Source organism: Equus caballus, chromosome 1, assembly GCF_041296265.1.
Source record: "Equus caballus isolate H_3958 breed thoroughbred chromosome 1, TB-T2T, whole genome shotgun sequence".
Lineage (NCBI taxonomy): Eukaryota > Metazoa > Chordata > Mammalia > Perissodactyla > Equidae > Equus > Equus caballus.
The window spans coordinates 57,491,740-57,507,819 of NC_091684.1; the positions used below are offsets into that span (position 1 = coordinate 57,491,740).

General features: G+C 40.0%; 1 protein-coding gene across 7 annotated transcripts in view; it reads left to right on the forward strand.

Moving 5' to 3' along the window:
• MYPN (myopalladin) overlaps positions 1–16,080 on the forward strand; it is a 102,297-nt gene that overhangs the window by 62,441 nt on the left and 23,776 nt on the right. For all 7 annotated transcript variants that reach the window (XR_011422810.1, XM_070225954.1, XM_014733228.3 and 4 more), the window contains 4 exons: positions 1,181–1,297; positions 1,777–2,149; positions 8,156–8,743; positions 9,119–9,257. Coding sequence is in view for 6 of the 7 variants with exons in the window: in XM_070225954.1 (XP_070082055.1) it covers positions 1,181–1,297; positions 1,777–2,149; positions 8,156–8,743; positions 9,119–9,257 (1,217 nt within the window). In the remaining variant the exon portion in view is untranslated. The remainder of the gene's footprint in view (positions 1–1,180; positions 1,298–1,776; positions 2,150–8,155; positions 8,744–9,118; positions 9,258–16,080) is intronic.

A 16,080-nucleotide genomic window follows, 5' to 3' on the forward strand; every position in this document is an offset into this window, starting at 1 on the left:
TGACAATATCCTGAGGCAAAAATAGGGAACAATACTCTCTTTTCTCCCCTTTAAAATGTAAGGAAAACTTTCCCAGAAACTCCCAGCAAACCTTCCCTGATATCTCATTGACCAGGTTGTGTATCATATGCCACCACTTAGTGAGAACAGAGTTAGCATGACTGACTTAGCTAGACCAATCACAATTCACCAGCTCAGGCCGGGAGAGGCCGGCTTGCCTTGAAGCCCGTCACCACTCCAAGGAAAGTGGACAAAGCCAGGATTCTGCTAACAAGCAAGGAGGAGGATGAAGAGTTATTGAGTACCATGTCCTCCGGGCCAGTTTTCCTAGAGGTTGTCCAGCTAATTCAGTTCAGTTCTCATGAAGCACTGAGATGCCAAGTCTCCCCTAATACAACTATGCTTTTATGAATGGTGTTTTTAATGTCAGGTCTACTGAGTGATAACAGGAGGTTTATGCTGCCATCTTACACCTCTCTTTATTAGCTATCAAGGAATAGCTAACTAAAATAATTCTAGGCTATCATCTTATGGTTCTATCTGGGAATCACCTCTGTAGTATTCAAAGAGGGGTTTGTGCTATGTGTTGGAGTAATCCCCAAGGATTGCCATATTGTTACAAAGGAAAAAATGCATTTCACTCTACTTTCACCAGAATTTCAAGTTACTCTATCAACTAATTCCTATTAGCTAAGAAGGATATTTATTGTCCAGTTTTAAGTTGTGACCTTCATTTGAAATTACGTCATGGTAAAATTTCCCCATGGAAATAGTGAGCGACCTGGGTTTTAAAAAGTTTTATTAATCCTTTTATCTCACACAAACCTCCTTTTGCTTTAACCTCTAATTTGTTTTTGTGATTTTTAAGTTTATTTTTTCTCAGTTCCATTTTTGTCATCTGGACTGATGACATAAAAACAGAAGAAGATCTGGGAATCCGTGGTATTTAATACATTCTATTATCATAAAATCGTCTTGTCAATACTCAGTCTGTCTGTATGGAGTTGTTGGTTCAACATCTTTTGACTCATTTAGACTTCAAATAAGTCAATTCAATCAAACAATTGTTTTTAAACAATTAATACAATCAATTTCTTACATTGACTTTTATGGAATCATCATCTGATATCAGTAAATTCCATGATTAAGTCAGTAAACATTCTGTTTTATTGGCATTTAGAGGAGATCTGCACTTTGGTCATTGCTGAAGTATTTGCAGAAGACTCTGGGTGCTTCACGTGTACTGCAAGCAACAAGTACGGCACCGTGTCCAGCATTGCACAGCTGGATGTAAGAGGTAAGGGCTCCTTAGATGCCAGAACAGTTTAGACTATGACTTTGAATGTGAGTATGGAGCGTTTGTATTATCCTTTCTCACTGCTTTTCATATGAAGCTAGCTTGGCTCCCCTAAAAAACACTTGAATTATCGGGGAAAGTGTTCTTGAAAAATATCCAAATTTCAATTGTTTTTTGCATTTGTAACCACCACCCAAGTTATCCTGCTGTTACCTATTATACTCCGTAAGAAAACATTTCTTTGGTCTTAAACACACTTCTAATATTCTTTCCAAAATTGTACTTAGCATTTTAGCTTAGTTTTTTTCCTGTATCCTCACCATTCTTTAATGCCCCAGATTATGTTCACTGTTTTTGACAAGCATTTTCCCATTAGCACACTCACCTGGTTTAGATACATGCCCCCACTCAGGATTACCATCCTGTCTCAGTCTTGTCCAGTGAGGCTAATAGCACAGGTCCTGCTATTGTCCTTTCAGGAAATGAAGACGTCAGAAATAATGGGTCTCTTCACTCAGCCAGCTCCACCACCAACCTGGCTGTTATTGAGCAACAGCCATCCTCACCCAACCCAGAGCCTCCTTCTGTGGAACAACCCCCGAAACCCAAACTTGAAGGGGTTCTGGTGAACCACAACGAGCCCCGGTCCAGCTCAAGGATTGGGCTCCGTGTGCACTTCAACCTGCCTGAAGATGACAAAGGAAGTGAAGCATCCTCTGAGGGCGGCATGGTGACCACCAACCAGATCAGGCCTGATTCTTTCCAGGACAGATTCAATGGACAGGCAGCAAAAATCTCTGAGCCTTCTTCACCTGTCAAAGAGCCCCCTCCAGTTCTGGCCAAACCCAAACTGTAAGTAAAAGTTAAAGTGGATAATCAGAGTGCCTGTGAGCTTCTCTGAGTCTGCCCTTCTTAAAAATGATGGAGCTGAAAAAGGAAATTATGAAATGAGAAAACGCACATTAAATGCTTTGCAAACTGTACATCCTTATATCAATGTAAGTGTACTATTGCTATCATCTTTACAATTAACATTCTACCTCCAAGAAATGTTACACCTAAACTAGCTCAAAAAGATGTTTGTCTAAAATTAGAGGGCTCCGGATAAAGCATCTCTGCACTCAAAGAGCCCTTTCTTGGGTCTAATAATCCTTATAGTCTCTAATTTATCCTTATAGTTCCCATTTCTGTTTCAACTTAAGTTTTTGTAGTCACAATGGAAAAGATACATAGTATATTTTGGATAGTTCCTGGCTATTGCTAGATATACCATAGCAACCACACAGTAGGTTTCCTATAAATAAATGGGATAAAAGAAGAAGTCATGATTTTCAGACTCCCCTCAGGAGCCTGATGGGGTTGTCACCTAACTCTCTAGAAAGCTCCCATCAGAACCATGTTGCAATGTTCAATGTTCATCCAAAGAAAAGCAAACACAGAACGTGATACTCCGAGTATGTTCTGTTTGATCCATACATCAAAATGATAAAATATTATGTACATAAATCTTTACATATCAACATTAAAATCCACGGTAGCTGCACATACCCCCATCACCCCCATCACGTGTTTCTCTCTGCTCACCACAAGCTGTTGGTTGGAAGCAGTTCATGTTGTTTCATTTTATATTCTTCTCACTACCAGATAAGGCAAAATTCTAGGCACAAAATTCAATGTTATAAAATATGCTTCTTGGCAAGTCACATCCCGAAATGCCTCTGTCCTCTCAAAGTCCTGCCGGCCGCAGGAAATAGGAATCCACTTAAAGGAAAAAGAGGGGAAGAGGTTATTCTAGGGATACAGGAGGAACAGGAGACAAATGCAGCCAGGCCCTGTGCGGAGGAGAGCTAGAGATTTCAGAGCTGGGACACCTGGTCAGTCCAGCCTCTGTCCAGACCACGCACCTCCTCACTTCTCCCTTGCATATCCGCTCCACTCTTCTCTCTTTGAAGACTCATCAGTTCACATCTGGCCCATCATGGCATGTCCTGTTCTACCTCACAATCTGCATCAAGTTCCACTGCTAACTAAATGGTTCTCAGCAGCTCGATTCCAAATGCCAACTGGTCCAGCCAGGTCAGATGCAGAGGATTTATGTTTGCAGGGAAGAGTCAAATAGATCAAGTCAAAACTGTGGGTCGAGGCAGTTCTCAGAGAAAGGAGTTGTGAGCACAGGTAACTCATAACAATCCCCTTGGGAACTGCATCCTTGCTGAGTCTCATCTTACCCAGTAAGATGTTCTGTTTAGGGGCTCTTAGGTATGTTAGGATCAGGTTTACCTTCATATTGCAGAAAACCCAAACTAACATTGGGTTAAACACATGGTCACACACACACACACACACACACACACACACACACATGCAACCTTTATGAATCCACGTACTTACAACCTTTTCTTATTGGTTTTTACCTCATTGGTTTTAATCTTTTAGATTTTTGCATTAAAATGTATTAGCTCTCTGAATAATCTCAAAGGTACGATTTTCAGCTTGTTCCTTCAATTTGCCATTCATACAGAAAGACATAGTTCTTATAGATCTTAAAACTGCAACAGAAAGAGAAACTGTCATTTTTAAACATTGTATCATCAAAGCCTAGATAATTCAGACTTTGAAAGTTTCAACTTGAATATCAAGCTGTCTAGAGCACTGATTCTTCATCCTGGCTACACTCTGGCATAAAATGTGGAGCTTTTCAAAAGTATTTGTGCCTTCCAACCCAATTGAATCAGAATCTCTCCACAGCTTGTTCTAATGTGCTGCCATTTTGGAAACTACTGGTCTAGAGCTGGAGAATCCGAGTTACAACCCTTTATCACCCAACCCCACCCCATAGACACATCCCTCCGTATGCAGGAAAAAACAATAATTAACATTTAAAGTGAGTAAAATGTCAGACGAAAATCAGAATGTATGGGGAAAGCCTGCGCTTTAGGGGAAAGTGGTTCTCTGTCCTGGATGCATGCAAGAATCACCTAGAGCATTGCTGCTCAAAGCTCTGGCATCAGCTGGGAGCTTGACAGAAATGCAGAGTCTCAGGCCCCACTCCAGACCTACTGAATCAGAAGCTCTGGGGGTGCAGCCCAGAAATCTGTGTTTTAACAAGCCCTCCAGTGGGTGCTGAGGCTCAGTAAAGTTTAAGAACCACTGGCCTACATTGAAAGAGATAGTCATAACCATGCCTGGATCCTCTCCCAGGCCAATTGACTCTCTGAGCAGTGGTGCCCAAAGCAGTGAGGCTTGTTTGTCTTTTATGCTCTCTGAGTGATTCTAACATGCAGCCAGCATGGTAACCACTGCTAAAACCACAGCTAAAAGCTGATTACAGAGACACGTTTACTCAAAATTAGTTGTCCTAATCAGTGATGTGCTGGCAAATGTTTAACAATGGAGGGAGGCGGGGAGGCTCTGATTTGTAGCATTTGCCAATTTCCTCCCACCATGGCCAATTTCAAGCTACTGAACAAAGGTCATTGAACTGGGAATTGGGATGAGATATGCACAATCTCCTCTCTAGAGCCATCGAGAGCTGGCTCCAGCACACACTGCCCAAAATTGTTGTTGCCAAAACTGCTTTCAAAAGTATTTGACACAGTGTCCTAAGTTCATTTTGTTCTGTTTGTCATTAAGTCTTGACATTTTATCTCGACAGTTCAAAATCCCTAAGAAATTCTTTTGTATTCCAGAAACCACAACGAAAAGCATTCTTGTAATTCTGAAACTCTAATTTTCATTCTTACAAATCTTGAAATTGATATTTGTAGCTCAAAAACTAAAAAATATAATAGCCACCATTTATCAATCAGTTATATGTTTTAGGTGATTTATTTATCAATTCTCACAACAACGTTAAGAGATTTTACTTATTTGGAAATTGGGGTCAGAAAAGTCTAGAGATTTCTCAAAGCCGCACAGATAGTGAGTGGCAGAGCCAAGATTAGGACTTAAGTCTGTCTGGAGAACCAATATTCTTGAGCATAATGTTGTGGATTATCTTAAATTAAGTTGTGGCAAAAGAGAAGATATTTTCAGGTAACCTGAGAGAGTTGATAAATCTACAGAAAGAAAGCTTGAGGATAAACTTGATTTCAGAAATCCTCATAGCAACAAGAAATGAGCAGCAGAGCTTATGACAGGCTATTTATGACAGGCTGTTATTTTGAATTAGATAGATAACTGAGGATTTTAAAACTAGTACACTTTGTAATTAATCTTCCCTTCCTTTATTCTTTCATTGCACTTTGTACCTTTATTATTAAATAGTAAGTCCCATATGTTATCTGTAAATAACCATGGTTATTTGTGTTATATGGATGTATAGTAAGATTTTTGAGCCCTGAATAGCTCATGCTATCTCTGGCATATTTCTATCCCCTACAGTACCTAACAAAGTCAACACATAGAAGAGTCAATAAAAGTTCATTGAATAATGGAATTGACACCTCGCCATGATGTAATGAATAAGTGGATACAAACAGCTGTTTTAAATCCCTTCTGAAACAAGACAGCATTTAATAAAATGAAAAAAATCTTTTCAAACAAAAAGAGACATTACTCTAAAATTAATTCTTCCAGAATCCTAGATAATCAAAACAATTTGACACTGAATCTCAGACCTCATCATGTTTAAGTTTCGTGACCCTCTATAATCCAATATGCAGCATAGAATGATAAGGGCTAAGATACCATTTGAAGTCTTACTTACAGTAAAAAACTGGTTCTTGATTTTCATTCAATGGGAACTAAGGAGAATAAGAATCCTTCAATACCAAATGATTTCCTGGCCCCTTTTTACCATCCTTATCTTCCTAAGGTTACTTACTTCTCATATACTATTTTTTTCTATTTCCATAACTACAATAAAATATTTCTGTGATATCATCAGCTTAAAATTTACTCAGACTACAGTATAAACCTGTCCTGAACACCATATAGCATTGTCATTATGCTATAGCAGTCACAGAATAGGACCTGCTGAATATGAGATCCATTAAAAATTTAAAGCTTTTGCATTTTCATACCATTGGGAAAGTTAACACCAGCAGACACAATGTTAATTGTATCTGTTTTCGTAAGGATAATCTAACGACGATATTTCTGCTTCTCTTGATTGCTTAATCTTTCATCTATGATGAAATAAAAAGGTTTAACTAATCTTTAATTATATTACTTTGTTCTCTCAGCTTAAACACTCACTTCTAAAGAGGAGGAGAAGAAAGTTACTGTGCCAAGTGGCTAATATTCCTGAATGCTTAGTTTAACTCAAGACAAGAGTTTTCATAGACGAACAAAGGATTGCACAGTCTGTGGCATTTGGCAGCAGTAATGAAAATGGAGATGAGTCTCTATTTTGTGAAGTTACTTTTCCGTATATCGTGTATCAGAAATGTTAATGAAGGGAAAGGAAAAGTTCTTGAACGCCAAGAATTAAGAAAAATCGAGGTTTGGAGAACCTTCTGGTTCAACTGCATTGCTGTTGGTGTTGACTTTCCTGACAGTATGAAAATACAAAACCTTTCATTTTTAATAGATCTCATGTCCAGCAGATCACCTTCTATGTTCCAGAAGCAACCTCTATTTCCGAATAACATAAAACCACAATGGCCTTGAAGCCCTGTGGTCTCACTTGCGCATCTTCCTATGATAACTTATTCAAGTATAAATTCTCCTAAACAGCAAAGTTTGACAGCCCTGAAAACTTTACTCATATATGATTTTTAGCATTTTTGTTTTCCGTTTTCTTCCTTAAAAAATAGTTAACTGTTGGGGGTTGGCCCTGTGGCCGAGTGGTTAAGTTTGCGCGCTCCGCTGCAGGCGGCCCAGTGTTTCGTTGGTTCGAATCCTGGGTGCGGACATGGCACTGCTCATCAAACCACGCTGAGGCAGCGTCCCACATGCCACAACTAGAAGGACCCACAACAAAGAATATACAACTATGTACTGGGGGGCTTTGGGGAGAAAAAGGAAAAAAATAAAAAATAAATTTAAAAAATGAATCTTTAAAACAAAAATAGTTAGCTGTTTTGTCAAGAGAAATTAAACAGACTGTGGGACTGAAGGCAAATCATACGCAGTAATACTTCTGTGGCTCAGGTGCTATAAATGGAGAAAATGCTCCCAGCTTGATCTTTCTCCTTTTAGGAACAGGAAAAGTCTAAGGCAATTTTTATAATTAAGGTGACCATATAATCTCTTATTCAAACCACAACATTTTTTAGAGTGAAAGAGCACTACTAATAATTATGCCAGGAAAACGGGCATAAACCAGGACTGCCTAGGGTGAATCGGGATGTATGGTCACTTTATCTATAAAGCTTTGTTGTCAGGAAAGGATGAGAAAAACCAAGACACATCCAGCTGCCTTCTTAAAGTTCGTTCTGTAATGAGGCAGAGGGAAGAATACAGCACATTCTGGGAGAACTCGAGCCCTTCAGTAATTCACATCAGCGTGTAGCTCAGTGCCTTCCATCCTGAAGCTGACATACCATCTGCTTGTCTCAGAACTTTGAGCATTCCCAACAAGAGGAGCATTGTTTCTCTTTCTTTTTTCTAATTTATAAACATTCTGAAATTGGGCTGCTATGTTGTATAACTCCAGGGTCCCAGCACAAAGAATACAATGTGAATGATACCTCTTGGAGTTGTGTGTTGTGGGGCCTTCTCCTTTCTTACTGACGATGAAACAGGCGTAGAAAGAAGGAGAAACAACTCACAAGGTGATTTTGGGTGACTCTGGTTGTGTGTTCTTAATCAGCATAAAGTTATAGACAGCCTGTCTGTACGTTTGCTGAAAGGTGAGGCTGATGGTGACGGGTTTCCCTTCTCTCTCCCCGTTCTCTCTTGTTGCGTGTGCAGCGATTCCAGTCAGTTACAACAGCTTCACAACCAAGTCTTACTGGAACAACAGCAGCTGCAGAACCCACCTCCTTCATCTCCTAAAGAGCTCCCCTTCAACATGAGTGTTTTGAACTCCGTGGCTCCTCCAACAGTGACAATGTCCAGCAAGCAGATGAAGGCCCCTTCACAGACATTCAGCTTGGCCCGGCCAAAGCATTTCTTTCCCTCCATGAGTACCACCGCAGCAGCCGTGTCCCCTTCCAGCTCTCCAGTGTTCACCCTGAGCAGCACTCCTCAAGCCATTCAGAGGACAGTGAGCAAAGAAAGCCTCTTACTTTCTCACCCCTCTGTGCAAACCAAACCTCTAGGAGGGTTTTCTATCCAAAATGAGCCACCCCCTCCAGGTCCAATAGAACCAGCACAACCGCCACTCACATTTTCCATCTCCAGTGGAAACCAGTTTCAGCCCCGCTGTGTATCCCCAACTCCTGTCTCTCCCACCAGCCGGATTCAGAACCCAGTGGCTTTCCTCAGCTCTGTTCTACCTTCTCTCCCTGCCATCCCACCCACCAATGCCATGGGGCTGCCTAGAAGCGCACCATCTGTGTAAGTGTCACCGAGGGTTCTTGACATAAAAGATGTTACTCAAGAAGGGACATAGCGTAGAATAGCTTGGTCTGGGACAGGACTCTCATTTAGTGTAGTCCTAGACAATCCTCTCTCTTAGACACAAAATGAATATTGGACTCCTTAGGACAAAGGGTACCGATTACTTTAAATAATTTGTAATAATTTAAATATTGAAAACACCTCTACAAACACAGATTCTCTGCAGGGCTCAACTTTTGCACACAAGAAGCCCTCCATTAGTGCCTGATGACTCCTGGCGTCTGGCTGCCATTTCAACCACTCTGATTTTTAGGCCTTTGTACACTGGCCAGTGCTTTTCATGGGTGTGTCAGGTGTGAATTTATTTTACAGGCCATCCCAGGGACTAATGAAGAAAAATACAAAGTCTGCCCAACCAGTGAGTGATGATTACATTCGTGAAGCTAAGAATGCAGTGATTCTAGACTTGGGGAAAAAAATGAATTTCAGTGATGTCAGATCAAACCAGCAGGTAAGATTGTTGGGTTCAGATGGTTTATTGAAATTTCGTTGTAAGGAACATAATTTTGCTTAATTCAGTCCTTGAATGCTCATTGACCTCAGTGAGGTGGACACTGCAGTCTTGGAAGGTAGAGCACAAATTAACCAAGAGTCACGTAGGAAACTCGCCCACATGGATCTTCAGTTCTTGATTACCCCAGTACTTAATTCAGTTTACCTGTCTCCATGCATTTACCCAGAATAGAAAGAAAGAGAGACTAGATAGTCTGTTGTCCGTTCCAGCAATCCTCAGCTCAGTACTGGCAAACACCATCACATCTTTGAGATATTTCAATACCTGGGCCTTGGGATGAGCTAGACTTTAAGGAACTGAGGTTCCAAGCCGTCCTTTATCTGACTCCTTCAATGTAATGAGCCTGGAGGTCTGCTCACCAGTTCCTCTCAATCTTTACGTTAGGTCGAAACATGCGAAATATCTGTTAATATCTGATAATACCGTTTGGTTCAAACTGTACAACTCCTTGCTTACTAATGAGTGTTCACGCTGAAGGAGAAAAAAGAAGTCATATGTGAACATCAAATAAAAGAAGACTATTTTCTTATTTGAGCCAATCACTTTTGCTTTTTCTAAGTTGGTTATTTTTTAAATGCAGATTTATATTTTAATAATCTAACCCTTGGTTGATTTCCCAAGGTGGGAACTAATAAAATCTATTTTGAAACATACCATAAAATTTCAGTGAAAACTATATGCCAAATATTGTGGAACTTTTGACACAAATGACCCCTGGAAACAAGGCTCTAGAATTTCCCAGACCAAATGCTATTTTCCTTCGTTTTTCTAGTGGAGCCGTGGGTATATAGGATTTTACCATTGTGTTATCTTGGGCAATTTTTACTGAATGGATTCTTTCCAAAATGTGCTGCTTAAAACCTTTTTAAAATTGACTTTAAATTATTGAATTGAAGCAGAATATTTAAGCTTGCCATAATTGAGTACACTTTCCATATATTCTCTCACCAAATTACGTATATTTCTGGAAAGCAAATACCAAGGCAACTATTGTTCTCTTCCATCTTCTAGATGGAGAAACTGAGGCATGGCTGTCAAACTGTCAGTGGTAGAACTAGAACTATAGCCCTGGTCTCCAGGACACTTGCACATTTTCCCTGAAACTCTGCAGCCTTTCCCAGTTTTATGACAACACTTACCTTCAAGCCCCATAAATGTTGCTGTAACACAGATTTGTTTTCCTGTAACACTGTCATCACCTTTGTGGTTGTTAATCCTTCTGAGTATCATCACAATCAGAGCTGTGTTCAGCCTATGTCTTTTACAACTCAGACAGGGAGCAATTAGAACCCTGTAAAAATGATACCAGGTTAGCACACAGGCTGTTTGATTTTACTTTTATAGTTACTCTGTAGGTAGAATCCATGCTAATCCATTGCCCCACTCAGGGGAAAGCCAGGTTTTTCTCTTAATCGCCTGAAATGTGACTACATGTAAACATGAGCTTCCACGAGTTGCGCGCCATAAACCCGGTAGAACTCTTTATGAAACCTCCATCATGAGTTAGCTTCAGGGCTAATAGCAGGAACTGGGAGCAGTCTCAAAAATTATCTCAATCCTCTCCATCTGAATATTTGTGACATGCATCAGTGTTGTTCTGAGAGTTACTATTCTGAGAATTATGATGCATTGATTACAGAATTGGTCTCAGACAGCAACCTTGTCATGGATAATGAAAGCCAAGCTGCATAAATGCAGTTCAGAAAACTAAGGAGCTGTCTGAGATGGAATGCTTGCCTTAGGTTGGGAGATATTGGTTTTGAGGAATAAAACAATGACCATATTATAATATTGTTTTGTCCATTGCTGCCTTGAGAAATGATAGTGAAATGTCATGAAGAACTGTCTAAAACGTACTATGGCCTGTTGGTGAAGTTAGGAAGAAGCAAATTTGCTTAGAAAAGTGTAAGAACAATAGAAAAGTGGAGAACAATCATAAAAAGCACGTGTATTGATAGCCATCTATACCTGCAGGCTGAGGACACAGGAATCAAAATAATCTATTTTCTCATTTTCGTAATAGCTCCCACATTACAGGGGAAAGTAAATGATTCCTTCTGAAGAGTACGCCTTTGTTTTGCTTTATTTTGCTTTGAAAACTTTTAGGTCCAGAAAGTTGAACTCTTGCCCTATCTTAGTCCTAAGAAAATGAAGAGTAGTAATCATCCTAGAACATTTATATGGTCTAGCATCACCACATTACACTGAGCATGAAAATAAATCAGAAGTCCTTAAACAATGAGTATTACTGACTATAAACCATTTCCTCCCCAGAACTCAAACTTATAAATTATGCTTTAGAAAATGAGTTTTCTTTGATGTATCTCCCACTTTGTATTTCCCTGTTGTAATATTTCATTACAACCTTGATCCTCTTACTCGTTTCATATAACATTTTCAATTAGCAATTAACACTTGTTTTTTGATTCTTAAGACTTTGTGAAATATAAAGGTATCATCCCTTCAGATGTTCATATTGACTAAAATTCTTAGCTTTCTAAACTGACAACGAAGTTTCTTTGGGTTCGGGATAAGCCAAGAGAAAGGCAACCGATTTCAACATTTTAGGATGCATCATTTCTTATTTTGAAGAAAATCATTCACCCCCAGTGGATCTTCATTGGACAGCAATAAAATTTAAATGGTTTAGGTTAGCAAGGTGAGTCTGAGAGGTCAAAGGAACCCAGGATCACAGCATGTAATGGAGCCATCATGACCAGCGATTCTAATTCACACGTGACTTTGCATGATCTTCTGCACCCAGTAAATATTTGTTGACTGTTAATTTCTCAATCTACACTCACTCACACACACACACACACACACACATTTAATGTCCTATTTCAACTTTCCTCCTTGACCTCATTTCTCCGGAAACCTTCCCATCTGTTTATTCTGCTCCTCCTTCCCTTTTTTAAAATGAATGCTTTTTAAAACTGTCTGTGGTTCCAAGATACTGCCATGTACGATGGAGGGGGAAAGAAGTACGTAATTCTTGGTCTCCCTTTTGTTCCTCTAATCCCCTTCTTCTCTCAGCCGCTTAGTCATTTCCTCCATTTAAATCTTACCTCTTTCATCTCTTACCATGAATCCTTTATGAAAATCCTCTCTTGTGGGCAAATAGTCTTGCCATTCATTCCTTTTCTAATAAGTCTTCCACACAGCCATGGGCCTTACGTTGCACGCCTTGGGTGTGTAGAACCCTGGTTAGGGGAACAGTGATGTCCGCTGGTTAGGGGAACAATGTCGTCTCCCTGGCCACACCCAGGATGCTAGTCACAAGCTAATCCTTGTCATGTAGGTGTTCAGTGAATATTTGCTGAATTAACACACAACTTTGGGATTTACACTATTTACAGATAGGATACTGAAACTTTTGACCAAGTAGAAAAATTTGGATTTGTTTCTTATCTATGGAAAATATCTCATTTGACTATATATCTTCTGATTATACCTAATTATGGATACTGCTTGCTATGGTAGCAACCTATTTTAATCAACTGATTAAAAAGATGAAAACTTTCAAAAAGACACTGAAATTAAGCTAAACTCTGGTGTTAACTGAACATTTAAGTGTAAAGCAAATCTGTGCATCTTTTAGCAATTATTTATTCTTAAGGACAAAATTTGGATTTAAAGTATTTTTATGCAACCTCCTTGAAGGTAAAGTCTGTGTTTTATAAAATGTTGTATCCTTATTGCCTCTCATAGTATTTAGCACATAGTAGGTGCTTACTAAGAATTTGACAACAGAGACAGCAGGCAGGCAATGAAGCCCTGTTCTTTCTATTGAAAGTAGCATGTAATTATTAGATAAATAGTAAAAGAAGACATCCTCTATATATGTTCACCTCCAAGTTTATCTAGGCATCTTTTATCTGCTCTCCAGACTGTGGCTGTCCTTGGAACGAAGGAGAACACTTTCTTTAACACATAAGTCTTTCTTGAGTGAACATCGTACCCAGAGTTTTTTGGGACCCCTTTGAGCAGCCTCTTCCAACTGGTTTGATTCTATTTGATTATCTGAGCCCTAAGCCCAGACTCAGAACCTAGAGTAGAGGAAGCCAGCAGTGAGCTGAGGGCAGTAAGTGTTGGATGATGGCCCACATTCTGGAAATCCAGAGCCTTGGAAATGCCATATCTGATTGGGATGTGTCATTACCCTGTGGTTCTCAGAAAAAGGAAAGCACTCTCCAAATTGAAGAAAATTTCTGCAGATGTGTCCTAGAAGTCAAATGTCTCAAGTTGTCACATCATCAGCCTTAAGAGGATTATCTTTAAAGAAAAAAACAGAATGATATTTCCAAGTGGCATAGTCTTCTGAAATATTTTTTTCAGCTTTTCATTTTCTTTCGTAGAGCAACTAAAATTCTATGCAATTCAGTTTCACTTAAGGTCTTTAACATAAGCCTGGGAAGTATGGGTCATATGTCATTGATTTGATTGCCATACAGGCCAGATTTACACACAAAAAATATTCTCTCCTTTGAGCACTGATATCACCTACGGGCAGCTGATGCTGAAACTCCCGCTTTTACTCACAAAGGGAAAAAGGCAAGGGAGAGTGCAGAATGCAGCGTAAACCAGTTCTGGAAATTCAAAGTGTGCATCCGCTCACAGTGGATCAGTAGTGCAGCCTTTGTGCAGAACAGTGCAGAAAGCACCTCCCAATTTAACTGAAACATATTGCTTGAGTTTGCAAATTCCCTCACAAAGTCTGAGTCCCATCAGTCATAATTTGGAATGACAACCTTGATTTATGTAATAAGGGTAATCATCCTTGGAATAACCAACTCTTAGTTGCAAAGGACTATAAAAAACATAAATTCCTGTTTGGGGGATGGTGTACACTTTGTCAACAACTCAGATGTAAAGATTCAGTGCTTTAGTGACAGGCCATATATCCCTGCCACACAGTTGCATGGTTTCCTTGTTCCTGACATTCAATTTCCCAAATATTTTATGAAATCTTTCATGGAAACTCCTTGATCTACAGTCTTCTTATTTTGTTGTTCACCTGCAATTTATACATTATGTCATATAACTGGTACATTAAACAAATATGTATAAAAAGAATTTTTATTTTTTCTCCCATTAACCATTTATTTATCCAATGGGACTAATTCTTCTCCTGTTCCTGGCAATCTCGAAACCATTTTGGGGCCAGCCCCAGTCGCCTAGTGGTTAATTTCAGTCTGCTCTGCTTCGGCGGCCCAGGTGCAGTTCCTGGATACAGACCTACACCACTCGTCTGTCAGTGGTCATGCTGTGGGGGCAGCTCACATACAAAAAAGAGGAAGATTGGCAGCAGATGTTAGTTCAAGGCAAATCTTCCTCAGCAAAAAAAGAAAACCACGGCAACATTTTGGCCATTTTTCGTTCATAAAAAGCTCTATGGTTTCCAGCCCTTGTAGTAATCAAGACTCCAATCCTTATTCAAAAATAAAACCCCCCACACAAACACCCCCATTAGCACCCTACACCCCAGGGACTGCTGCAAATGGTGAACCTAAAGCCAGGAAGGGAAGTATGGCCAACTTCTCTCTTTTTTGCTCCCTTCTCCCCCACCTCACTAACTGCTGTTCCTGACTCCTTCCTTTCCCAGCCATGGAGAAATAAAACTGACCCCACACTGGCTTTGTCTTGTATGTGGCCCATGCAGGCATGACAGGAACCATCACAGGTCCTCTGCCCTGACACAATGCAGAAGGAGTACAGGCTACCCAAAGCAGCCTTCAGCTTGCCCACCAGCAAAAAGGTGCCTCGCCCCTCACTCTAGATTTCTTAGGCAGGAGTCAGACACCAACGCAATGTGGAAGGACAGCAAGCTCTCCAAATGGGTTTATATAATTTCCCTGGCTAGACACGAGGTGAAAAGCAGGTACCCTGGGGCTGGACGTGGAGGTAGGAGACTCATAGACATTAGCATTTCTCTCCAAAGTCCTCTCGCTGGATCTCCTCTCTCCTGACTTGTATCTCTGATGGAGGTGAGGGATTTAAATCACTTAACGTGTCCTTAAGCACCTGCTTTGAAATATCTGGAAGGTAGTTTGTCTCCTACACCATTTGTTTTCTCATATCTAGTCCATCTTGATGCCTCAATAGAAACTTCCAGTTAAGATCTGGTTACAGAGCCAGCCCTGATGGCCTAGTGGTTAAGTTCAGTGTGCTCTGCTTTGGCGGCCCAGGTTTGGTTCCTGAGTGTGGAACCACACCACTCGTCTGTCAGTAGCCATGCTGTGACAGCAGCTCACAGAGAAGAACCAGAAGAACATACAACTATACACAACTACGTACTGGGGCTTTGGCAGGGTGTGGGGCTCTAGAAAAAGAAGGAAGACTGGCAACAGATGTTAGCTTAGGGCAAATCTTCCCCTGCAAAAAAAAAAAAAAAAAAAATCTGGTTACAGCTGTATCCTTAGTACCTAGTTATGAACTGTATATTTTAAATAACTCACTGAATTTTCTATTCTCATTACCTCCCAATCTGTAGTACTGGTAAAATAATAAATATATAACTAATATGTATACATTTATGGTGAAACAAAATGTGCATATTTTCATCATATTGTTTCTGTAGTCCCTTTGGCTAAATCAATTCAAACGTTTATAAATTCTGTAAAATCAGGCCCCAACTTGATAAAGTCAAGTTCCTAAAATTAGCTGTTTGGAATACCTAGAGACAATGTGGTATTTATATTCTCAGGCAGGCACTTAAGACCCTTATGAATATCACTCATCACACTCCTGAAGTATAGGT